General features: G+C 43.9%; 1 protein-coding gene across 3 annotated transcripts in view; it reads right to left on the bottom strand.

The window, feature by feature from the left end:
* Positions 1-4,254: 4,254 nt before the first annotated feature.
* ATG16L1 (autophagy related 16 like 1) overlaps positions 4,255-24,801 on the bottom strand; it is a 36,939-nt gene continuing 16,392 nt past the window's right edge. The window contains exons 7-20 of one of the 3 annotated variants that reach the window (XR_014018095.1): positions 23,972-24,058; positions 23,317-23,373; positions 23,050-23,100; positions 22,327-22,429; positions 19,554-19,659; positions 16,905-16,975; positions 15,069-15,140; positions 10,908-11,028; positions 10,543-10,648; positions 8,462-8,611; positions 8,318-8,365; positions 7,474-7,575; positions 6,230-6,514; positions 4,255-5,725 (exon numbers count right to left, since the gene is read on the bottom strand). Coding sequence is in view for 2 of the 3 variants with exons in the window: in XM_081261876.1 (XP_081118002.1) it covers positions 6,421-6,514; positions 7,474-7,575; positions 8,318-8,365; positions 8,462-8,611; positions 10,543-10,648; positions 10,908-11,028; positions 15,069-15,140; positions 16,905-16,975; positions 19,554-19,659; positions 22,327-22,429; positions 23,050-23,100; positions 23,317-23,373; positions 23,972-24,058 (1,168 nt within the window). In the remaining variant the exon portion in view is untranslated. Of the gene's footprint in view, positions 6,515-7,473; positions 7,576-8,317; positions 8,366-8,461; positions 8,612-10,542; positions 10,649-10,907; positions 11,029-15,068; positions 15,141-16,904; positions 16,976-19,553; positions 19,660-22,326; positions 22,430-23,049; positions 23,101-23,316; positions 23,374-23,971; positions 24,059-24,801 lie in introns of all 3 variants that reach the window. The other 2 variants (XM_081261876.1, XM_081261877.1) reach the window with 2 other exon arrangements.

The raw sequence follows: 24,801 nt of genomic DNA, 5'->3' as shown, positions 1-24,801 counted from the left end.
AATTTTTATTTTCTTGGGGGAGAAATGAGAAAAATGAGGGCACTCATGGAATTTTTTGTTTTGTTTCTGTTTTTGGTACTGAAGATTGAACTCAGGGGCACTTTACTACTGAGCCACATCCCCAGCCCTTTTTTTTTTTTTTTTATTTTTTGAGATAGGGCTTTGCTAGTTTGCTGAGGTTAGTCTTGAATTTGCCACCCTCCTGCCTCAGCCTCCCTAGTGACTGAGATTACAGGTATGAGCCACTGTTCTGGCTCTTGTGAGTTTTTTTTTTTTTTTTTAAGAGCCAACATATTCAATATAAAAGACTGCCCCTTAACTTAAGATCATGAGGTCATTAGCCCATCACTCCCAAAGGGACCTGATACTCACTTCCGTCAACCCTTCCACTGACCTTGCAGCCCCTGGCAAACAGATCTGCCTTCTGTTATTGATTCTGCATTCTAGTATTTTATTATGAAATTTTAGAACTCAAAGAAAAAGATACAATAAACACTTGCACCGTCAACACTGAGACTTGACAACTAACAACTTTCTATGTGTCTATGTCCAGCTCTACTCTTCTTCCTTTTTAACCACTTGAAAGTAAATGCAACATCATGATACTTTACCCATAATATTTCAAAATGCAGGTCCTAAGTGGAAGGACAAAAAGTCCTTTCTTTTTAGAAAATAGCAGGAGAACACAGTCATTTAGAAAAAAGTCCTTGCTTCGCAAAAATACAAAGCTGGCAACCTTCCCCTAGATTTCTTTTTGAAGTTCACTGGGCTATGAATTCCCAAAGCTGGAGAAGCACTGCCCGCAGCAATACTCATTTCTATGGAGTGTTCTATGGTGACATGAATCTTCAAGCTTGGGCTTCATCTCCCACAGCTGCAGCTCACAGGGCAGGGGCGGCGGGTAGTGGGGACACTCAGCTAAGCAGCTTATGGGCTTTGGGGTTAGCTTGTCATCTTAAGGGCTTATTAGGATACATGCTCAAGGAAAATGGGCACACTCTGCTAAACATCAACCCCCAAATGAAAATCATGTCCTCATTGCCTTAGTTTTTCTGAGCAGAGAACACCTGGTATTGGTGAAGCGTGCCAGGGAATTGGAGCTTGTAAAGGCCACCATGTTGATTCCAACACGTATCTTTTGGTCCATCCATCTAAAGAACAGGGGGGCTGTTTGGGGCTGGGCTAATAATATCTAAAATCATAAATGCAATCCCAGGGGCCGTCAAGGTAGTGGGACCTTCACTTTGTTTTCCAGCCCTTACCTGGATCTCCTCTGTAACCCCCCAGCAAGGTGAATGCTCCTCAGTATTGGGAAATCACGACCATTACTCTCTAGGCGTCATGCTGGGAATGGTATTTAACTCTCCACTTTCCATGTAATAATGGCAGGTTGTATAGGTAGCCTTAGCCTGGAGTCCTGGGCTGCATGGCCACCGATGAGCCCCTGTGACCTGCAGGGCAGCTGGGTCCCACTGCTACTTCCTTTCCTTCATCTGTAACCCAGTACCCCATGGCCTGCTCTGTCTTGGGAAGATTCATGGAAGGTATAGGTGAGTCCCTTAAGGCAGAGAAGCCCTCTGTGGTGTGGAGCAGAGATCCTGACCAGGACTTCCCCTGTCCCCCCAGCGGGAGGCTGACCTCTGCCAGGTGCTGCAGTGTTGTCCAAGGGGCCCCAACATGAATGGGTTCTGAGATGACAAGGCCATCTCAACAGAATCTGCGGACAGGCTTCAGGATTATACACTCCCTGAGAAGGTGCCCCAAATTAGGCAGATAGGCCTTTTCTGGATGCAGATCCCCACTTTTCACTGCTTATAAATGAAAACAAAGATTGAAAAATACAGATACCCATTATTGGTTGGAATTAGAGATGGTGGTCACAGAACATCACGAATACATTGTTCACTTTAAAATGGTTTGGTATGTGACTCTCAACTCAATATATACATAAAAACAATAAAAATTACACTTTCCACATTATGACCCAGTACATACACATGTATGAACAGAGCAAAATTTCTACAAAACCATACTTACCATTCTTCCTTTTCTTGCTTAGATTTTGTGGTGCTGGGAATCCAACCCAGGGCTTGCACACACTAGGGGAATGCTCTACCACTGAGATACAGCCCGCCGCTACTCTTGGGGTTAACCTCCTATTTTCCTTTCAGCTATGGTGGGTCTGTTGTTATTCACTGATTCAATTCTATTACTAAATAAAAACTTTGAAGAAGCTATGTGCCACATACTCTCTCAAGTGTTAAGAATATGGTGGTCCCTGTCTCCTAGGAGTGTGTAGCCCTGGGGGCCACAGGACTTCTGACCCACTGTTGTTTAAAACTCCACAGCATACCCTCTGTCCTCTCCTCATCTAGTTTTGTGATAAAAGGAAGCTTAAGGACAAATGCACAGCTCTCCTTGTGTCCCAGGGTCAGAGCAAATCTGCCCAAAGTTCAACATATAGGAATGTGTAGGGCTAATGTTTCCCACTCAAGATAGAAAATTATGCTTACGGAGGAAAGTCAACCAAACCTGGGGTGGGACATTAACAACAAAAAGACAAGTGATTGGAAAGCAGAATGTAGATCACTGTGGCTGACTGCTGAGATGGTGCCATGATTCCTCTTGGTACCCCACACTGGGTTTGGTGCCAGTGACACCCAAAACAAATGCGGACACACTGATGCTTTCTTGCTGTGTCATATAGGTCCCACAGCTACCCTTCACATCGACAGCCTGGTGAGTGTGGATGCCTTCCAAACCATTTATCCCCAACAGGCCAGCTGACTCCCAGAACAATGGTTGTTTTAGCTAGGTGTGGTGGCATACACCTGGGGAGACTAAGAAGGATCAGAAGTTCAAGGTCAGCTCATGTTCTTAAGTGTGGGATGTGGGCAGACTTGGGGGTAAAATGCCATGGTGGGGATATAGCTTGGTGGTTGAATGCCCTTGAGTTCAATCCCCAGTACCACCAACCCAATAAAATAAGACTGATGGGTACAGGAGGCTCAGTTCCTCACAAAACCACATGCCTCCCGAGGTTCTGGATCTGTCCTGATTCTCACTGAACACACTTGCCAATCTAGGGTTATTAGAATGAGAGCAGTATGGCCCAGGGGAAGAGTCACTGAAGTGGGGGAGGGCTTGAGGGACACAGGTACAGTTACAGCCAAGTAGAGGACTGTATCTACAATGAACAGGCCACGGAGGATTCAGAGACACAAACAGAAATCAGCAGAGAAGGGTAACAAGTCATGGCTCCCCGAGGCCAGAGAATCACACTTCGCTGGAGTGAGGCAGCTGCCCACCTTACGGGCACGTAGCACCAGCCCCAGGTAACAATGTAAATACAGGTATGCTTCACTTTACCCGGGATTTCTGAGGTTTATTAGATGAAAATGCTTCTTAGTATACATGGGGCACACTGAAGTCAATGTAGAGGGGCACAGCCAGCTCAGTCTATCCCTCCAAAAGACTCACTTCTGCATCCCCTGGGGCCTTGGTGGCAGACCAGCACCAGCATGCCCACCTGAGAGTCAGAAGTCTGGTCAGAGTATGCTGGGCATGGTGGTACACACCTGTAATCCCAGCAATCTCAGTGGGAGGCTGAGGCAGGATTGCTAAATCCAAAGCCAGCCTCAGAAAAATAGCGAGGTCCTGTCACAGAAAAAAAAAAAGGGCGGGGAGGGGGGACTGGGGATGTGGCTCAGTGACTAACTACCTCTGGGTTAAATTCCTGGTACCAAAACAAAACAAAAACCCAGCACTCCTCCCACCCCAAACAACACAACATATACACACACACACACCTCTAGGATGAGGATCTCTTGCTTGGCCATGCAACTTTACATTTTGTGACAGAGGACATATGACAAGACAGGAGAGTAGTTCTGCATGTCCTGGTGCACTGCAATCTGAGGTTTCCAGGTGACCTGCCCTTGCCTCTCCCAGCTGATGGGTCTCCAACCATTTATTTATTCCAGTGTCCATACAAAATTCCATGTGCCCCGATGGGGGAGATGCAAAAGGGGCTTTGCAGCATACATGACAAGGAGCATCACATACAAAGTATGTGTTTAAGATTGTCAGGGAATGGGGATGCAGCTCAGTGGCAGAGCCTTGTATGTGCAAGGCCATAAGTTCAATCACCAGCATCACACAAACATATATGAGAAATCTGGGAACATAAAGCCATAGAAAACTTTAATCCTCAGCTTTTAAAACATGTTAATGTCTGGACCAAAACAAGTCTTGTAGCAGGAGCCACTTACAAACAAGGGGCACTCTGGCTCAAACATCCAGGAAGCAGTCAACCAGCTGTGAATGCTGGTGGCACGTGGGAATTATCTGGGAATGTCTCTGCATGGTCCCTGGACTAGAGGAAGCAGCAGCAGTGGGAGGGCACCAGGAGACCTCAGGCACTGAGGCAGAGGCTGCGAGGTGAACAGAAGCTGCTTTCCCCAGTGCTGTGTGACCCCACACTTTTATGTCAGCTGTGGCAGTTAAAGGACTGAAGAACTTTCAGAGTGGGATGGAGCTCAAACAGAAAAACAGAATGCAGCCCTGCCTGTTTTCCTCAAAGTTCTCAAAAACAAGGTCATCTGAGGAAACTGCGATGCTTATTAGAGGCCTATTTTCAGAATCATTTTCCTCTCTGAAAATAAATGCAAGGGCTCATTCAACTTTGCAAGGCTGGCTGATTCAGCCCCGATTGTGGGAACCAGATTAGGTTTTGGGGCTAAGCCTATGCACGTTGTCTGAGTGTCCCTCCAGAGTGGTGACATCACATGTTGGCTCTTCCTGCATGTTAGGTATCCGAGGTGCCACAGATAAGTCACTCTAGAGCCCCAATTCATGCCTCTTCAGCTCAAGGCCCAAAGGAGACGCATCAGGTCACACATCCTGTGGACAAAGGTGTCCTGCAGGAGGATCAGGTGTTCGGCTCCTATACCAGAAATGATGAAGTTCTGAAGAAACTCACCCAGGTCAGTTAAGATTTGCACAGGATGTGAAACGGGAATATTGATGCTTTATATGGAGTGATGATCTGTGGGATGAGGTGATGTGATGAACAAGAAAACACAGCAGCAAAGTACTATCCATTATTTACAAAGAATAAATACCAGAAAAACCAGTCAATTTGAAAAGATAACAGTTTTTTTTTTTAATTTACAATCAAGTTCTGTTGGGCAACATACATAAATAAATAAAGGATGTGCCCGGCTGTGAATTTCCACTCCCCTCAAGGCAAGTTCTCTGAATGGCAAACCGAAAAGGAAGACACAAGCAGGGAAAGGACGAAGAATGGAGACGATGTCCCTGTCAGAGCAAAGATGCCTCACTCCTTTCTCCTGCTCTGGTGCTCGTGTCCCTAACTGTACAGAGAACAAGTGTAGAAGGAAATAATAATAATAATAATAAAATAAAGTGCAAATTAAAATGTGATAAAAACATGGTGTTCTGGACACCCAGACCAGAACTAAAATCTTACACAGGTAAAATGGTAAGGATGAATGTCCCAGCCTTCATCATGGCCCAACAGGGAACACGACACTGCCATGCTCCCCAGACTGGGCTTCGTGCACTGAACTCTGAAGTCAGCGCAGGCAGGACTGGCAGAGGGCAGTGGCTGGAGTCACCACCACCAGCTTCGGAGCAAATACATCAGAGGTCTTAAATTCTTTGTCATCAGTGTGAACGTGGCAAGCACCCACCTTCTGGGCATCTGCAGAGTGATACAGGAGCACATTCTTCAACTCTGCCACAAACCCGCCTCACCGGAAAAGGTTGGCACATGTCCTTGCCTATCTCAAAAAGATTTTTAACCAAATTTATATTCATTCCTTGACCAAAAAGTAGATACGTAGAAGAACTGAGGGGAAGGGAGTCAAGGTTCTGAAGACCAGTCAAGAGACCTCAAGTTTCAGCAGTAATAAGACGAGATCACGAGAGCCCCGTGACAACCCCAGACCCCGTGTTTGGGGTTTCCTCTAAGCCAATGCTTAGAGCAAGTCCACTGGGCAAAGGACCTCCAGGCGAGGGGTATGCATCAGGTAGAACCGATGTGGAAGGATGGGAGAAGCACAGCTGGGAACCAACCCAGACATGTGGGGTGTCATTGGCACTGTCATCCAGTGAGGAGACCCAGTGGGGACCCTGTGCTCCCCAATGAGGTATGGAAGATCAGAGCTAGTAGTGTTTCCCACCCCAACAGGACAAGAGCCCAAACCTCGGCCAGGTGACTTGCAGGGTCAGGCTGTTTCAGTGTTGGTTCTTCCAGGCCATTAGAGAGCCGAGTCAATATTTTCAGTATTCCCATCTAAGGAAGGCCACCGTGCCACATGGCTTGAGCTCTTCTCGGGAAGGACTTGTGCCCACAGGACAGGGCTGTGCGAGTCTCTGCGCCTCTCCTAAAGGCCATCAAGGTTGTGCCCACAGCACAGCTTTACTGCTTTTGTCCACACTGACAACATGAACACCGGAGGGAGACCATGCCACCGCGTTGATGGAGGAGCTTCATGGAGAGACCAGAGAGCACTGGGATTAGGGCCACGGTCAGCCACAAACCAGACCCCGTGCATTCAGAGTCTAGGTGTGCCCACCCAAGCAGTGACTCATTAACAGCAAAAGAATGCTGGAGACAGTCTCCCTGCACTGTACACAGCAGCACTGGAATAAACGGAGTCTGGCTCCCTTAGCAGTTGGGCCTCAGCTTAAGGGAGCAGCTGTGAGTGAACCAGGAAGACAAAGTAAGACTCTGAGGGGCAAGCAGACCTGGACAGCCAGAGGACAGGCTTTCTGGAGAAAGCTGTTTTTTTTGTTTTGTTTTGTTTTGTTTTTGATATCAGGGACTGAACTCATGAACTCAGACACCTCACTGCTGAGCTACATCCCCAGGCCTTTTTATTTTTTGAGACATTGTCTAGCTAAGCCAGCTGACTGGCTTCAAATTTGTGACCTCTTGCCTCAGCCTCTGGAATTGCTGGGATTATAGGCCTGTTTGTGAAAGTTTAATAGAAAAATGAGGAGAAGCAAGAGGAAGAGGGGCCATCATACCTGGCAGGGGGTCTCTGTTATAACTAGCAAGTGGGCTTGGGTGGATGGGACAAAGCTAAGAAAAAAGGGAGCTGGGCACTGCCTATAAGGTAGAAGGGAATCAGTGTTTAGGAACAGGGCGATTCAAGGAAGAAAGGGAGAGAGAGGAACAGAGTAAGGAGAAGAGAGAAGTGGAAAGGGGACAGGGAAGGTGTGTTTCCCCGACTTTTCCTAATGGCCACCATTTAATGGCTCTACTTGGAGCATCTTGAGTAACTTCCTCTGTCTGCTGTACTGACGGCTATGGCCAACAACCACAGCCTTTGAGGGCCCACTGAGTTTGAAGCTCAAAGAGGACATGAACCCTAGAACGAAGTCACAGACCCTGCTTTCAAACCTTGGGAAAGTGCGTGTATGTGCTGACCAGGTTTGCCATACCTGTGCTGTTTTGAAAGAACCTTCTCCACTTTCCCTGTAAGCACACTCCAGACATAGAGAGAGCCCTCAGCTGAGCCTGCTGCCACATAACTGCCATCAGGGCTGAGGAGACAGAGAACAAAAGTTATTAGCTCCCCATCCCAACTCAGCATCCCCATGACCCTCTTCCCAAGAGGTAATGCTTCCTCACAGGAGGCAAGCATGCAACTACTTCTCTGGACACCCTCATCACTTCTTGGGGGTTCAAGTCCCTAGCCATCTATCAGACGCAGGAAACATATAGGGAGGCCAAAAGCCAACCTCCAAACAGCTGACAGTTCCCAATTTGCTTGCTGAATGGTTCAGTTGAGAGTAGAAAAGGAACAGGAAGCATCAAATGTAGAGATGCTTCTCCAGAGTACAGGTGATGATCCTGGACACACAATTGGGAGTAGCATGGTATATGGGAGAAGATAGGAGGAAAGGGCAACTAGAGACCACCTTGAGTTGCCATCTCTCAAGTGCCAGCTCAGTTCCACCAAGTTTCCAGGGCTTTCCTGCCATTCCCCCAAAGCTCTCCAACAGGCTGGAATAAATGGGTGGGTAATGGAAGGGGAATCTGATGGCCCACCCAGAACCAAGCAACAATTATTTTTGGGCACAATCCACTTAAGTTTGCGCAACTGCAAAAGGAACATTAGGAAGGGAAGAAACACTGATGGTGACCCCATAATGATCTTCAGGCTCACTCCTGCATGCTCTAGTTCACACACTAGACAAATCCAGCTCTATTTACTTCCCCAGCAGGAAAACCCCATGTGCTAACCTGAGATTAACCAAGCTGGGTTGGGACAGTGCTACTAACCTGAAGACAACTCTAGTCCAGTCAGAGCCGCACTTGAATCCAGGTGCACTGAAACAAACAATAGGCACTGTCACCCCAAAAGCTCAGCTAGTGGGACAGAAGCAGACAGGGCCAGGGTCCTGAGACACCCCTCAACTCTGTTACCTGAACGTCTGCTTGATGGCATTTGTCCGCAGATCAATGACTTTCAGCAGGTCATCACGGGAACAGCTCAGAAGTTCAGTCCTTTCTGGGTTTAGATCCAAGGCAGTGATCTTCCCCAACAGCTCCATTTCTCGAACCACACTCTCTGACCTAAGGGAGATGAAAAATCTGAGAAACCTAACATAGAAAGGTCAGAATGTCTCCACTTTAACTAGGATGCTGTGTCACACAGAAGAGGTGCTGCAAGTCAACAGTCTCCAACAGCAATCAACATGTTCTCAGGCTCAGAGTGACGACTTTGTTATTTTCCCATCAATTGGGCCTCCTCTGTTGATTTTATCTAGTAGTTTTGAGTATTAAAACTCTGAATCTGGGAAGAATTTTCATGGCAATCAGAATTTCTGATCAGCCAGTATCCAATTTGTATTACTTTTTCTTTTCTTTTTGGTGTTTGGGATCAAACCTAAGGCCTCACGTGCATGCTGAATCCATGCTCTACCAGTAAGCGCACCTCAGGCTCCAATCAGTACCATTTTAATGACAACTTCTGCTTTTAGATAAGTGTGGAACAGACCTTGCTTTAGTGGGCTGGGAAGTCTCCTACTGGCATCTTACCATATTCAGTTTGGCTTGGCCTTCAACTCCAGGGCAGCTGCCCTAGGCACTCTGTTGCTGTTTCCCCTGTCCTTTGTGCCCTAGTCTACACAGGTCAGTGAACAGCCCCCTGGGTAGACAGGGCCACAGCCAAGGGAAGTCCTGACCCCTCCATAGTGATTGATTTGTTTGTAGTGGGGACTGAACCCAGGGGTGCTTTACCACTGAGCCACATCCCAGTACTTTTTGAGACAGGGTCTAAGAGGCTGGCCTTGAACTTGCAATTCTACCTTAGCCTCCCAAGTCACTGGGATTACAGGCAAGTGCCACACAAAGCCCAGCTCCACAGTGATATTTTTGTAAGCTTCTAATGAATTATTTTCTACTGTAACTAGGAAGTTTTTCTTATTGTTGCTAAATCTGTAACTTGAGGCATACCGCACTACTGCTTTGGAATCTTTAACAGTTGAATTAGGGAGTGAACTAGGAGACTTGCAACATCTATCCAATTTAACTCTAAAAATTCCATGTTTCAATGTCAAATTTCTCTTCAGATGCCCTTTTATATCTTGCCCTCTACTGCCTTGGATTCAGGTCCTCAAACTCTGATATCCCTGCATTCCAACATGACCTCTACAAATGACACCAAAGTAATCTACTAAAGTCTTGTGAAGTAATCATGTCCTTTCTTAACACTTAATGGTTCCAGGACAAAGACACAGCCATGTGTGGTGTCTCATACCCACAATCCTAACTACTGGGGAGGCTGAAGCAGGAGGATTGCAAGTTAGATGCCAGCCTGGGCAACAAAGAGAGACCCTGTCTCAAAATAAAATGAAAAAGGATAGGGGGAGAAAAAAAGGATTGAGAGGTCTGGAAACAACTCATACAGCCTATGAAATTTATCCCAACTTGTATTACCCTATCAATCCCAGTGGCCCACGCCCTCTACTTCCTGCCTACTTTTTTTTTTTGGTATAGGGGATTGAAACCAGGGCACTCTACCACTGAGCCACATCCCTACCCCACCCACTTTTTACATTTTATTTAGAGACAGGGTCTCACTAAGTTGTTGAGGCCGGCTTTGAACTCGTGATCCTCCTGCCTCAGCTATTCTCTCAATTCTCCAGACTAATCATAATGATAATCCTTGGACAGAGGCAGCCATGTCTACTTTGGTACACTGCTCACTGACTTGTGTACCTGTCCCTTGGATTTTATTTCAATTGGCCCAAGACAGGCTGGTATCTTGTCATCTCTGCAACAAGGGGCCTGCCCATGGTGTATGTGCAACGACTGAAGGCTAACCCCAGCAGCTGACACTGCGGTGAGGGAGAGAGAGCATACTGTTAAGATATTGGTGTCCTAGAGCTCATTTCTGCCATTTCCTGAGATTTAAAAAATATAACCCACCTACGACACATTCCCACAACTCTACCGCATACAGACTTTTGTCTGCTCCCCTACCAAGTTTTTGGGTGACATACCGGATATCCCAGAAACGAATTTTCTTGTCAAAATGTCCACTCATTACGCACTGTTCTGTGCAAACAATATCATTGCAACTGGATCCTGCAAACACTGTCTTTATGCCTGAAAGAAAATCAAACACCATTCATCAAGCACAGCCACCAAAAGGTTATGTATACAACACTGCTACACTCTACCCACTCAACTATCACAATTACCAATTTAAATGAAACCTCAAATAGCAACTGCCACTATCTCAGTGCCCCTCTTAATATGAAACCAAACCCGAAGTTCACAGTGTACCACATGAAATGCAAGCTCAGAAACACCACCTCCAAGACTACTGTCTACATGAATACACAAAGAGACTGAATTTCCTCACAGACTTTGCTGCGAAGGTCCCAGAGTTTGAGCGTCCGGTCATGACTTCCTGAGACGATCCGTGCATTGTCCAGCAGGAACTTAGCAGAGAGCACTTTCCCACTATGTCCTGTGAGTGTGTGCTAGGAAAGAAAATAGCCACAGTGAGCCTTGGGGTGCAACCAGCTGGCCATGCTGGAGGAGCAGGAGGCACTCAATCCTCCAGAGCCAATCTCAAAACACCCTGAGATCCGACCAGGAACTCCAAGACAATGGGAAGGTAAAGAGCAAGAAACATAGGACAGGAGGCATGTTCATTCACTTAGTCTCAACAAAGGAGGCTACATATTTCCTATGAAGCAATTTCAGCGAGGCAGCAACATTTCTGGTCTGAGTAGCTTACAGAAAATTCCAGGAAGTCTCTGTCTTTGGGTGTTGTCAAGAGGCGAGATCTTTCTATGGCTTGAATCTTTTTTTTTTTTTTAGTTGTAGTTGGTCACAATATCTTTAATTAATTAATTTATTTTTATGTGGTGCTGAGGATGGAACCCAGGGCCCTGCCCATGCTAGGCAAGAACTCTACCACTGAGCCCCAGCCCCAGCTTGGATCTTGAATGCCTCTCAAAAGCTCATGTTTAAAAGGCTTGGTCTGCAGCCTATGGCACCACTGCAAGTGCAGATGCTTCAGGAGGTGGTCATAGAGGGGGAAAGTCGAGGTCATTCCCCTGAAGGGGATACTGGGGTCCTGGTCTTTTCCCATCTCACTTTTTGCTTCTTGGCCAAAAGGTGAATGGGTGGGGCCCTCTACCATGCACTCTTGTCATTATGTGCTGTGCCACCACAGGCCAAAGGTGACAGGGCCAAGCAACCAGAGATTGAAACCTCTGAAACCACAAGCCAAAGTAAATCTTTCCTCCTTTTAAGCTGCTTACTTCAAGGTATTTTCCTGCAGCAATAGAAAGCTAACGTAGGTTTCAAGACCAAGAGGATAAATCTCCTAATAGCATTAAATAAAACCCTAGCATCACCAGCACCAAACTTCCCTGTCCTTCCCTGTCCTTGGAAGGGGTGGGGGTGGTGAGAAAAGAAAGGGGCAGGTGAGTGGGCATGGGGGACCATATCTGGGGCCTGCCCTTGCTAGGTAAGTGCTCTCCCACTGAGCCACACCCCCAGCTCTACTACAGACACCTGCTTATTCTGTTCTTGATTTTTTTTTAAAAAATCAATCTCCATTATATCAAAATAAAAGATTTTAAAGCCTGGATTTTGTCCAGTACCACTGCAGTGAGGTTAGACAGGTTATCTGCAGACATTATTTATTAAAGGAAGCATCAGAACTTTACATACATAAAAGCTCTGGGGCGTTTTCCGTCAGAGGTCTCAGCTTGAAAACGTCAGATCACAGCCACAGATACCAGCTCTCCCAACCAAAAGTCCCTTGCCCTTCGTGGCTAAGCTGTTGGATGCAACCACCGTGTCTTCCCTTGGCTCACCAGGGAACACAGACTCAAGCCATCCCTGCCTGTCAGCTGCTCTCTGGCCCATCGTGGCACCACTGGAGCCTGATGGGATTGAGGCGGCTGGGGACATTCAGGATGCTGGGAGGGGACCTGGGCAGTCAGACCTTTTACTACTCATCATCGACCTCTTTTCACAATGGGACTGGCATTTTTATACATAAAAATTTCCAAAGGTTCAAAAAGTATTCAACCAGCCAGGGACATGCCTCAGTGGTAAAGGGTTTGCCTGGCATGTGTAAGGCCCTGGGTTTGATCCCCAGAACTGCCAAGGGGAAAACAAACCCCAAAATGGCAGCAAGTAACAAAAACTCAAAAGGTATTCACTGATCACTGATGCTTTCTTTCAAAGTAAAAAAAAGTCCAGGAACTCAAGCCATTACACCCACATCCCGCAAGCAGAAATGAAAGGACAAAGGAAGGAGCAGTCCACCCCACCCATCCAGCTCATCAATGCACTGACAATTCCTACTGCCAGGTCTCAGTGACACAGCCACACCAAGCTAAGGGTTTCAACTTTTAAAATGGGGATGGGAAGAATAAATATTGAAAAATACCTATGAGTATGCACTACCTCTTGTCAGCACCTTCTATTCTCTATATTCTACTGTATTTTTCTTCAAACTAGTTGATAATATCTGTAAACTTCTGGTAAGATAAAAAAAACTCCAGCACAAAAAGGACTCTGCTCAGCACAAACTGGCTGAGGTTTCTGAAGTAAAAACTACATCTTACCTAGGAGCCGATCCTTACAACGGGCACTTTTCCACATTGGTTACAGAAGTGAGCAGCTGGGTATTCAATTCAGTTAGTTCCTCAAGACAAATAAACATCCAGGTAGTTGTGCAGTAACTTTTAAATTTTTTTGGTACTAGGGATTGAACACAGGGGTGCTTTTCCACTAAGCCACAGCCCAAGCACTTTGAATTTTGAGACAGGGTCTCACTAAGTTGATGGATTGAAGTCCTACACCACCAAGTCCCATGTAACTTTAGAAAACAGGGACCCTATTTTGTTTCCTGAACCCATTGAGAGTTTCATGAGTATTCTCTGGGTAGAGAATCCACTGTAAAAGGCCTCCAGATCTTCAAATGCTTACTTAGGGATGGGACTCCATTGAAAACAGGTCAAGGCCCTCAGCATCAACTGGTCTTGAAAGGAGGGAACAGTTCTGACACGGCACCATCAACAGCAGCCTGTGAAGGTAGGGGTTGCCCACCAGCATCCTGTGGGCACTCTCTCCAAGGAGAAGTGGGTCCATCTTTCCACCTTGCTCACTTGGACAAAGTCGCCCAATACTCTGGCCTTTGTCTTTTAGGTCTACCTTCCTAGGCCTCAATTGATATTTCAGGGCCAAAGCTTGAAGGCCATCTGTATGCAACTTCTCTTAGGAATGAAAAATACCATCCTGCACAAATGGTTTACTCTCAAAAGGTTCCCTCCTCTTCCAGGGCCTAAGATCAAGGAAGGTTATTGGTACCTCTTCAATGATTAGTCGGCCTTGCTCTATTCTCAGTGTTGAATAATATAGACCAGCTGAATGTAGGAAAGAGCACAGACCTCAATTAAAATGCTAACCTTATTATTTACTAACTGCATGACTTTAGACCCCTTCCCCTTTGTAGGTTATTTAAGACTAAAATTCCTCCTCTACCTCCATCCAGAACAAGAACACAACGTATTCATCTTTTATCACCTTTAGGGCTCTGCTCTGCATTTCTTTTCTTAAAAAATATTTTCTTAGTTGTCAATGGACTTTTATTTATATTTATATGCAGTGCTGAGAATTGAACCCAGTGCCTCACACGTGCTAGGCAAGTGCTCTACCACTGAGCCACAACCCCAGCCTGCTCTGCTCTGCATTTCTGAGAATCTTTTGTCAAGTGACAATCAAGAATTTCAACTTTTCAGATACTAGCTACACCTAATACTGCTCACCTTCCACACAGCTCTAAGGAAGACAGAAAGCCTAAAGTGTTAACTCTGTTTCTAAAGATTCACCTAGCTTCATCCAGGCACCCTCCAATCAGAACACCAGGAATCTACCTAATAGACCATTCTAATAGAGCTCCCCACCTCCCAGTGGATTCAAGAAGTTCCCTTTTAACACTGTGCCATTTTTTATGTAGTTGACACAAAAATAGCTGTGTCAAACTTATAACCATCAAGTTCAGATCTTTGCCTTGGATGCAAAGTTAGGCTCAAATGCAAACTGCCTCAACATCTGAGCCTACTTCTACACCTGTTTCCTATTTTCCAGCATCAGGAGTCATTCACACCTATCATAAGTATACCCATTTGTACTTTTTCTACTTTCCAGCTTACTCTATGAGGTGAATCACAATTCACATGCTGATGCTAAAATCTGTAAAGCTAAGCTAAAATTGATATCTATATAAAAAGTACCTAGTCCTTATGGACAGGAGGAGTATCCCCAAGTCTTCCATGGACATGGGAGGGTCTATTGCAAACATGCTGAAATTGAATCTTAGAAAAAATATGGGAGTAAGTAGAAACAAATTTTCCCAAGGAGAAAAGTGTCAATCAAGTATGATTTTCAGGGAAGCACACATAAGTCCCCTAGTTATTCATTTGCCATTTTCCTGTACTGTGTGCCTTGACAACCACATGGCTTGTACATTATACTTGTCTTAACCCAGCCTTACCCGTAATCGATAATCATCCACAGTCCAGATTCGGCTTGCAAAATCATTTGAAGCTGCTAAGAGGTAAGCCCCCTAGAGGAATAAATGAAAGAAAAAACAACTTTTAGCTAAAGTAGAGGAATTCAGTTCACAAGAAACAAGTTTCCTAATAATCAAGTCCAAGAAGGGTTAGATGCCTAAAACTACACACCAGATCTGAACACCATCACCACCAGTGTGTTATCAACCTACAGATCCCCTTCAAGTTAAGCTTTCCTCCTGAAATCACTCAATTTCACTGGAATGTTGAGATTTCTAAAGCTCAATGGAACTCAGTCTCCCCCGCTCACCTTTCCCCTCATCACCTACCCTACGCAGCAAATACAAATTCTCTACATACAATCCAAGCAGAAAGCCCAGAAGCACCTACTCTTCCCTGGGCTCAACTCCCAACTACCCATCCTCCAAGACCACCTACTTTCCATGCATCCAGCTAGACCCTTTCCTCTCTTGCCTGCACCTCAGCCCCAACCTGAATCAAGTCTGCAGAAGCACTGGATGCTGGCCACTGCAGATCTGCCCCTCCCAATTCAGTCTTCAATGTCAATTATTGAAGAATTTAATGCTATATCTGTTTCTGAAAACCTCTCAAGGCTGGGGATAGATCTCAGTGGTAGAGCATTTGCCAAACATGTGCAAAACCCTCCACATGGTTTCACTAAGTCAAGATATACTCTGACCTACATCTAACTTTCCAGTCAAACTTCCTTATCATTACCCAATTAACTCAAGGAGTGGTTATTAACCCATTTTTGTCCCACTGTCCAAGATGTGAAGCACCTATAAAAACTTACATAATGGGATAATACAATTACATAAGAGGAATAATAGTATAATGACAATGTCCACTAATATACATTAGTATAATAATATATATGAGCTCACCTAAAAATGCATCCATGTCAATTCTCTTGACATATTCATAATAACTAGGGACTTACTGGGTTAAGAAGCTAACAGTTTGTGTTAGGGGCACAAAGACAACTAACCACCAGTGCTCATCCCCTGGGAGTGAGTTCTTAGCTTGATAAAAGCAGCAGATGTAGACATCTTTCTCTCTCTCTCTCTCTCCAGAATGAGTTTTTGCACAAGACATTCCAGGTCCCAGAGGACCCTTACCCAAGAAGAGATATGAAAAGGACACCCGAGATGACAGAGATAGAAGGACTCTTGAGCAGACACTGTCACCTCACCTGGCTACTGCACACTAGTCCTACCTCTAATCTTCTCTTTGCTTCCTCTCCCTGCAATTTCAGCACTGGGCTTTTTGCATCTAACCTTTGATTACCTGGAGTTGTGCCCAGTTGGCTTATTTTGTTTCCTAATCCCCACTCTGAAATGCTGATGAGTGAGCAGTTCATTCCTATTTTACACATTACTTTAGTACAATGACTTGCAGTTTAATGCTTTTAAACCACTCTCATTTAAATGGCAATTTACTGAAGGGTAGGACCATATGGTGCCCCTATAGCACAGGATCTAAACACACAAAATATAACAATAAAATAGAATTAAAAATACTGAGTAGGCTAAGTACAATGGCACACGCCTGTATCCCTAAGTTCAAGACCAGCTTGGGCATCTTAGTAAGACGCTGTCTCAAAACAAAAAATGAAAAAGTGGCTGGGGATATGTAACTTGGTGGAGCAGCACTCCAGACTCAATCCCCAGTACCAAAGGCAGGAGGTACTAAGTAACAGAATTATAATATCAGAGTTGATAGAAACAAGTTACTTCTTAATAATTAGATGTCTAACTTTTCAGAAATCTCCAAAATCACAGAAACTAGATACTTACAGCACTATCAAATTCAATGCTTGTAATTCCAGCATTACTACCAGACAGGGAGCCCTTGAACTCACATTTGTCTGTATAAAAAGATAAGATTTAGAAAAGACAGGAAGTTGATAATGAGTTTGATGGGGCACAATGATAGTCAATTTACATTGTCAAATAGAAACTTTCCTGCACCCTTACAGAATAAAACAACAGGACAAATAGAATGTAAGAGACAAAATATATCGTTAGTCCCCAACAACAATGAACATTTAAATGGGTGCAGATTCTAGCATATTATTAAATATTCTAAGACATTTTGAATTATTAATCCCCTTTACAAAGAACTGTATTTTATAAAATGTCAAATTAAATTAAAGACAGAATTTATATAGGTCCATTACTTCTTTTTTAAAAATATTTTATTTACATTTTAGTTTTCGGCAGACACAACATCTTTGTCTGTATGTGGTGCTGAGGATCGAACCCGGGCCGCACCCATGCCAGGGGAGCGCGCTACCGCTTGAGCCACATCCCCAGCCCCTAGGTCCATTACTTCTCAGTAAAATTTTATAATTCACATACATTAATCTTTGGGTTTGATCAGTACTCATGCCAACTAATTTTGTAGAAATTCTGATCACCAAAATTCTGAATCTATGGTGTGATAATTTTCATTAAGGTCTGAAAAGAAATTTTTCAAATTTTGGTAGAAAGCCAAAAAGGCTCAGTTTGGAGCTTTAGGGATTTGTCCTTAAAGTTGCTTTGCATATACTGGGATACTGGCAAGCCAACCAAGAGCCAATGATTCCTGCCTTACCCAACAGGGCTGATGGCACTTTTCCTGCAGCCCTGCCCGCACCCCTCTAAACTTCTCAGAGGTGTTTTTTACTGACTGGGCAGTGAAACAAAATGTCTCGTACTACTCTTAATTAACTGCAAAAGCATAATCAAAATAGACTAGTTGTTCAACTTTATTTTTGTGGTGCTGGGGATCAAACCTGGACTTGATGCACACTAGGCAAATGCTCTACTGCAGGAAGCCCTCCATGAATTACATGAGGATCTTCTCTCAGTATGGAAGCCAGGAAATTTAGGTTTAGCACTGCAAACTATCTGTGGCTCTCCCAGGACAACACATCGCCCGCCCAATGCATATGACCTTTATCTCTGCTCTGCCAAGAAGATCCCTCATAGTAGCTCCGAAGATGGGTTTCTTTGTTGTTCTAGCTTTATTTCTCATCCAGCTCATTTCATGGAGGGGAACCCCATTTCCACCACCTGTGCGGGCCATGGGCGAGACTCTACCACTGAGCCACACCCCCAGCTCTGCTTAAAATTTTATAAATCAAATCCCCTAATATTTATTTTCTTAATAGGGCTTCATTATTATTTATAACAATTTTGGCCATTAGCATCCACTCTACCAGGGTGATTCTGGGCAAAACAAAAATTTCCATGGGCTTCAACAGGCTGTCACAGCCAAGGTTTTTTGTTTTGTTTTTGTTTTTTAAACTGAGTCACTTTCTGGCAAATCAAAGGCGAGACAGGTACAGTGCTCACCAATAAATCTATTTTAACTAAACTATTTAAATAAATCTATTTAAACTAAAATCTATTTAAACAAACATCAAAAGTGGTAATCCTCTAGAGCACAGAAAAGACTAGTGTTAAGTTTGAGGCCAGCTTTAGCAACTTGGTGAGACCCTGCTTCAAAAAGTGTTGGGTATGTAAGCCAGCAGTAAAACACCCCTGGCTTCGATCTCCAGTTGGGGAGTGGGTGGGGAGGCTGGGGAGAAGTGATTTCAAGTTATATGATTCTGATTAGTTCTGGCTCCACTACTCACTTGCCATGTAATTTGCTAACTGTGTATATCAAATACACAAATTATGTTGCATCTCTTGAGTTTTACTGTCTTCATCTGTCAAAAAAGGGTAAGAACTACCTTTCTAACCACATGAGGCTATTGTTAAAGATCACAGGAATTAATACAGACAAAGGCACTTCGGAGCTATTTATTGGGGACAGTGAAAATGTATGTGCTACAACTATAGAAACCTGACAAAGTGGTTCCAGTTCCAATAAAAATCTTATTACTTACATTTAGTTCAGTGACAATATATGTACATGAAACTGAATCTCAAAAATGTCAAAACTGGACTACATCCACCTTCAGAATTCTAAAAGATGTTTTCATGAATACCACTTGGCTCAACACGTCTTTTCCAGGTAATAATCCTCTTTTTCCTTTACTCAAGCTTAGATATGGCTTCTTTTTATCTAGGTCATGGTCATTGGCATTATGATTGGGGGCGGGGAGAAAAGAGAAGGAGAAAGAGGAAGAGGAGGAGGAGGAGGAGAAAACAAATGTATAAACCACAGCTTGATGTACAGTTTAATTATAAAGATTTATTTTCCTTCTAAAACTGGTACTATTTTGTTCTGATGTTCTGATTACTGTATGAGATAAACATTCATAATAACAGTATTTTCTAGTCATTGCTTGAGAAATAAGAACAAACATGCATTCAGATATAAAGAGAAATTGAAATGGTAAAAATGCTTTGGTCAGATGATTCTTACATTAAAAAAAGTTGTATGGTTTAAGATAATAAACAACTCAGAGTGCCTGAGAGCAAGGGCAACCACATTCCACCAATAGCTCTTACCTCCAAATGCTTCCCATAACTTAACCCTGCGGTCCATGCCTCCTGTGGCCAGTAACCGGGAACCTGGACTGAATTGTACAGCATTAACTTCTCCATCATGTGCATCCTACAACACCATATTTCAAGTTCCATCAGTATTATTCCCGAATCCAAAACACACATACACACTCAACACCTAACTCGAGGCAAAACACATCCTTAAACAGACGGGGAGCCAACTATAATCTAAAGTGGACTGTTGGCCCAAGGTCTTCTAAGGTTCTAGTAGCATTTTATTCTTAAGAGTTACAGCTTCATTTATTTAGTTGCACTACAACCTTAAAAAGCAAAATTAGTAGATAATTTGCCTTAAGTTGGTCTTTGCATTAATCTTATTTCTTCTAAGAATAATGGCACTTTGAATTGTATAAACCCTACTAGCTTAAAAGCAAGCCTAGAACCAAATGGTTCTTTTGGGCCAGATATCACATCTACTCCTATTACTAATTTACTAATGCTAAACACTATGTATCTGAATAATGTGTAGTATACTGCCTCTCATAATAAATAAAGCTTTCTTTTTATTATTATTTTTTGGTAGTAAGGCTTGAATCCAGGACCCCATGCATGCTAGCCAAGTGTTCTACAACTGGGCTATGACTCTACCACCAAACCCTCAGCCAAATTTTATTTTGAGACAGGGTCTCACTATGTCACCAAGGCTGGCCTTGAACTTGTGATCATTCTGCCTCAGCCTCCTCAGCAGCTTGGATTATAGGTCTGCATTACTGCACTTGGCTAAGAAAGCTTTCCTGATAAGTCCTACTCTAAGCAGACACTGGTCCTATTCCTAGATGTGCATTAATGTTACAATGGGGATTCTATTTAGTAGTTATTATTATTATTTTTTTTTGAGTGGGCACAAGACACTAAGGATTGAACTTTGAGGCACTCAATCACTGAGCCATATCCCCAGTCCTTTTTGGTATTTTATTTAGAGACAGGGTCTCACTAAGTTGCTTAGGGCCTCCCTAGGTTGCTGAGGTTGGTCTTGAACTCGCGATCCTCCTGCCTCATTCTCCTGAGCTGCTAGGATTATAGGCATGCACTACCAAGCCTGGCAGATTTCTATGTAATTTCTTCTGAAACAAAACAAATCTAGCCTTATCACCAGTATGATCTCTGCCAAGCTTTCTTAACTTTTTTGAAACCTACTTTTGTTCATCTGCAAAAAAGTTCCTTTGGGAAATGTGAGACTGGCATAAACAGAGAAATATAAGCTCAAAAGATGGCACACATGGTTCAGGATAAGAACGCAATCCAGGCAACAAAGCATCCCACCCCAAAAGGGGCAGAGGGAATAATAGGCATCACTATAATTCACTCTCTTAATACGACAGTGAATACAGAAATTTTTCTGGTTGAAGTATGTCATTTGTGATTTGCTTCAAGCCCAGCAAAGTGTGGGCAGAGAGCTACTGCTACTGGCATCTCCATTAATTGACTTGGAATTGAGCAGCACTTTGATGATTTGGTTTCCCACTTTCCCTCATATCCCACTGCTGAAAATCTTCATGACAGGGAACTTGATATTTCCTTTTTCAAAATAAATTTTCTTTTCCTGAGGTCTCAGATTGAAAACTTGAGATCATGCACTGTCACACCCTGCCTGCCACTCATCAAGCTCCTGAGAAATGTGTTTTGTTGGATACTAGTCAGCTGTGAATATTTCACTATCCAAAACACACACTGACAAAATCCCTGATTGTCAGCTGCTCCACCATCCCATACACATGACTTAATGTGCTGGGGGGAAAAATGGGCTGCTGGGAGTTGAGGGCAAGGAAGGGACTGTGACATTCAGTGCAATCAGACCTTTTACCAATCATCATTGACCACTGTGAAGTGCTCAGGCCTGTTGGGGAATCATAGGAGCGAGATTGGAATGGGAAGAAGCCCTTCCCCAATCTAACTCCTCCTCCAATACAGGCTAGTTGACAATGAAGTCACTAGGCAGCCCACTGTGAGGAATTACCTAAGGAAGTTCCTCTGGGTGCCTGAACTAAAAGCTCCCACAACCTAAATGCCATTCTATATTTCTAGCAAAGCCTTCCCTCTTCTGAAAGCAACCTCTTTTGGCCATACCTGGCCCACACCAGTGTCAACCCAACTCTGGCTCTGCTTTCATGCTGCCCCTTCTTTCCCTCTCCAGTGCTCTCACGGGCCTAGCAGATACCTGACATTTGCCAGGTTGGTTCATTTACATTGGCTGGGATAAGGATTATCTATTAGTACCAGGACCCAGCTCTGAACTCCAGATGACAGTCCTGGTGTCACAGTGGCTTCTGCCCAGGGCTGTATCCTGCTTCCAATCATAAGCTCTTAGTGGTAGGAAGTCATACAAACAAGGGTTTAATTTATGAAACCAAGAGCTTCCCTATTAGACTTCCAAAACAGACCACTAGCTAGAATCTCACCCTAAATTGCAGCTATCTGGTGACTACAATTACATGAATTACTTTGATTTCTCACCATCCCTAATTAGTTTTCCCTTACCCCATCCCTCCTGCTACCAAATCCTCTCTTACAGCTAGTATAACATTACCCAGAAGGGCTGTAGTAAATTCTGTGCTCTAAAGCTAAGCAAAATATACTAATCCCTCACAGAGGACAAAGCAAGCAGGTATAAGAGCTTGATAAAAGTGAACGACAGAAAGCTCAGTTGAACTATGAAAATAACCCTTTAGTGATCAGGCCCTGTTACCATACCAAGCTCGGTGGGGCGCATACTTACAAAGACACATAAGGCAGTAGTTGGTACCCTCACATCTTTACCAGAAGCAGGATGAGTATCCACATTATCCTGGGGGACTGGAAAGGAAGAGACAGAGCGTCTCCTAAAGAATAACACAAAGGTAAATATTAGACAAGACTGCACAGGATCACTACTCTTCAAGCCGTCAGAAAGGCCTTAAAGATGATCTTGCTTAAGCAGGCTATCTTTGTCAATAGCTTTTTCCTTCCAGACCCTTCAAACCATAAGAAGCACCCTCATGCAGAGGGCAACAGGAGTGTGTCAACGCATTCCTCACTCTACTGCATTCTAACTCATGGGCTCCCAAACAGCACTAAAAAGCTGCCCTGTAAGATCACTTACCTTGCTAACTGCTAGGAACTTTTTCCAACTAAATTAACAGCTAGCTCAGAAGTATCTCTTTGGTGTTTCATAACACTATTTTAAGATGATTTCTATGCCTAGTTACAATCACCCCCAGCATACACTGTGGTCAAGGTGGAGTCGAATGCATGCCAAAGAAAGAGGCCAAGAGCATGATGACTATACAAGGAGCTCCACTTTACTGCCCAGATTGGGGGGCTTCCAGCATTCATTCCTGGGAGCATGCAAAGCGCTCTGGTTAGCACGTGGACATCTGATGACTGCGGGCAGTGCAGCGTGATCAGCGTGACTTTCAATGACCCACACTCACATGCTTGGCTAAGAGGGTAATACTTTCACCTGGCAGCATCAGAAGAAGAATGGTGCCCCAAAAGGGGAGACTCGGACAGACTAAAGGGAAAGGCCAGAGATCAGCACAAAGCGAGATTAAGAGAAAGAAGTTGGGGAAAAAAGAAAGAAGCTACATGAATGGCCAAAATTAAGGTATCTGTATTTGCTGCACCACTGAAATTCTGGTGTACAATTAAAAAATAATAAATCATATACATATGCTTAGGTATATTTACACACATTTAAAAAAGGAAAGGTGAAGGTCTTCTAACCTACCCAAAGATATTAGTGATAGAATCCAGAAGGCCTCCAGCAGGCTGCGAGAGTCGCTTACTAAAGAGGAGGGGAGGATAGGTTTAAACCTTAGAAACATTTCGCCCAAATTATCAATTAAAACAGCCCATAAAACAAGTACCTAGGAGTATTTTTCCCACTTAGTACCCAAAATTCAGCCAAGAAAAACTCACAGTATTTGAACCACCAGGAAATAATGGGAAGGTAGAAGTTTGAAAAGAAACAAGGTTCCCTAATATTGAACTAATTTGCCTGGAAACAAAACCTTAGACAAGGAATTTAATCTAACTGACCTAACAATTTCAGAGTGTTAATAACCAATCCCCACTCTTTTAGTCTTGCTTTAGCAAACAGAAAAAAAAAAAAAAAAAAAAATCCTTGAGCCCCGAGATCTGGTCATTCTGTTTAATAAGGTTTAACTGGAAATCTTTTAGGAAGACACCCACCTATGTTCTGCTTCCCTCCCATTCCCATTAGGTGGAGGTGAACCAGACAAACTGGGTGTTCTCCATGGTGGTATATAAGATGCTAGCTATTCCACCAAGAGGGTTGGAGGTGTGGGCATATTTATGTTCTCGCTATGCCCATAAATATGCTATCAAACTTCCACTTGTCCCCTGTTCACCCATCTACTCACGTGGCTGCTCTGCTGATAGCTCGCACAGGCGAGGTCTCCTCTGTGTGCTCTGAGGTCTCATCCACAATGACTTCAATGTCATCATCCCTGGAACGAAGAGCAAGAGGTTTATTCTGATAATCAGGGGCTTTGTAGAGAATCAGTTCTGCAAAGGCCATTACATTTCTAATCACAACCTATGACACTTGGCTATAAGAGATATGGTAAAAGGGTCTCTAGAGAAAAGGGAAGCTCTCCCACTACAGATAAATGTGAAAAGAAACATTTAACCTGTTCAGATCCAGAACACTGGGGCTGGAGATGTAGCTTACTGGTAGAGTGCCTGCCTAGCCCATGTGAGGCCCTGGGTTCAATCCCCAGCACCAAAACAAACAAAAACCCATTAAAACAGATCCAAAATGCCAACTGAGAATAGTTTTCAAGAGCAAACACTAGGGGCCGGGGATGTGACTCAAGCGGTAGCGCGTTCGCCTGGCATGCGTGCGGCCCGGGTTCGATCCTCAGCACCACATACCAACAAAGATGTTGTGTCCGCCGAGAACTAAAAAATAATAAATATTAAAAAATTCTCTCTCCCCTCTCTCTCTCTCTCTCCTCTCTCTCTTTAAAAAAAAAAAAAAAGAGCAAACACTAATCACCATTCATATTTGACTCTGGATAACACAGGCTTTGTTTAAGTTCTCAGTGTTTCTGACATTTGGGGAATCCATCACATTCCAAGGGAGAGCACCTGTTAAAGGAACACGCTGTTTTTGCTGTTTATTCCACTGGATGCAAAGCACCTCTGGAATTCCCCTTCTTCCATATTTTTACAGGCTATGTCTTTCCTG

The sequence above is a fragment of the Spermophilus citellus genome (genome assembly GCF_964194105.1).
Source record: "Spermophilus citellus genome assembly, chromosome: 11".
NCBI classification, from domain to species: Eukaryota; Metazoa; Chordata; class Mammalia; order Rodentia; family Sciuridae; genus Spermophilus; species Spermophilus citellus.
The sequence above is the reverse complement of the archived record's forward strand: the minus strand, read 5'-3'. Positions and strand labels throughout refer to the sequence as shown.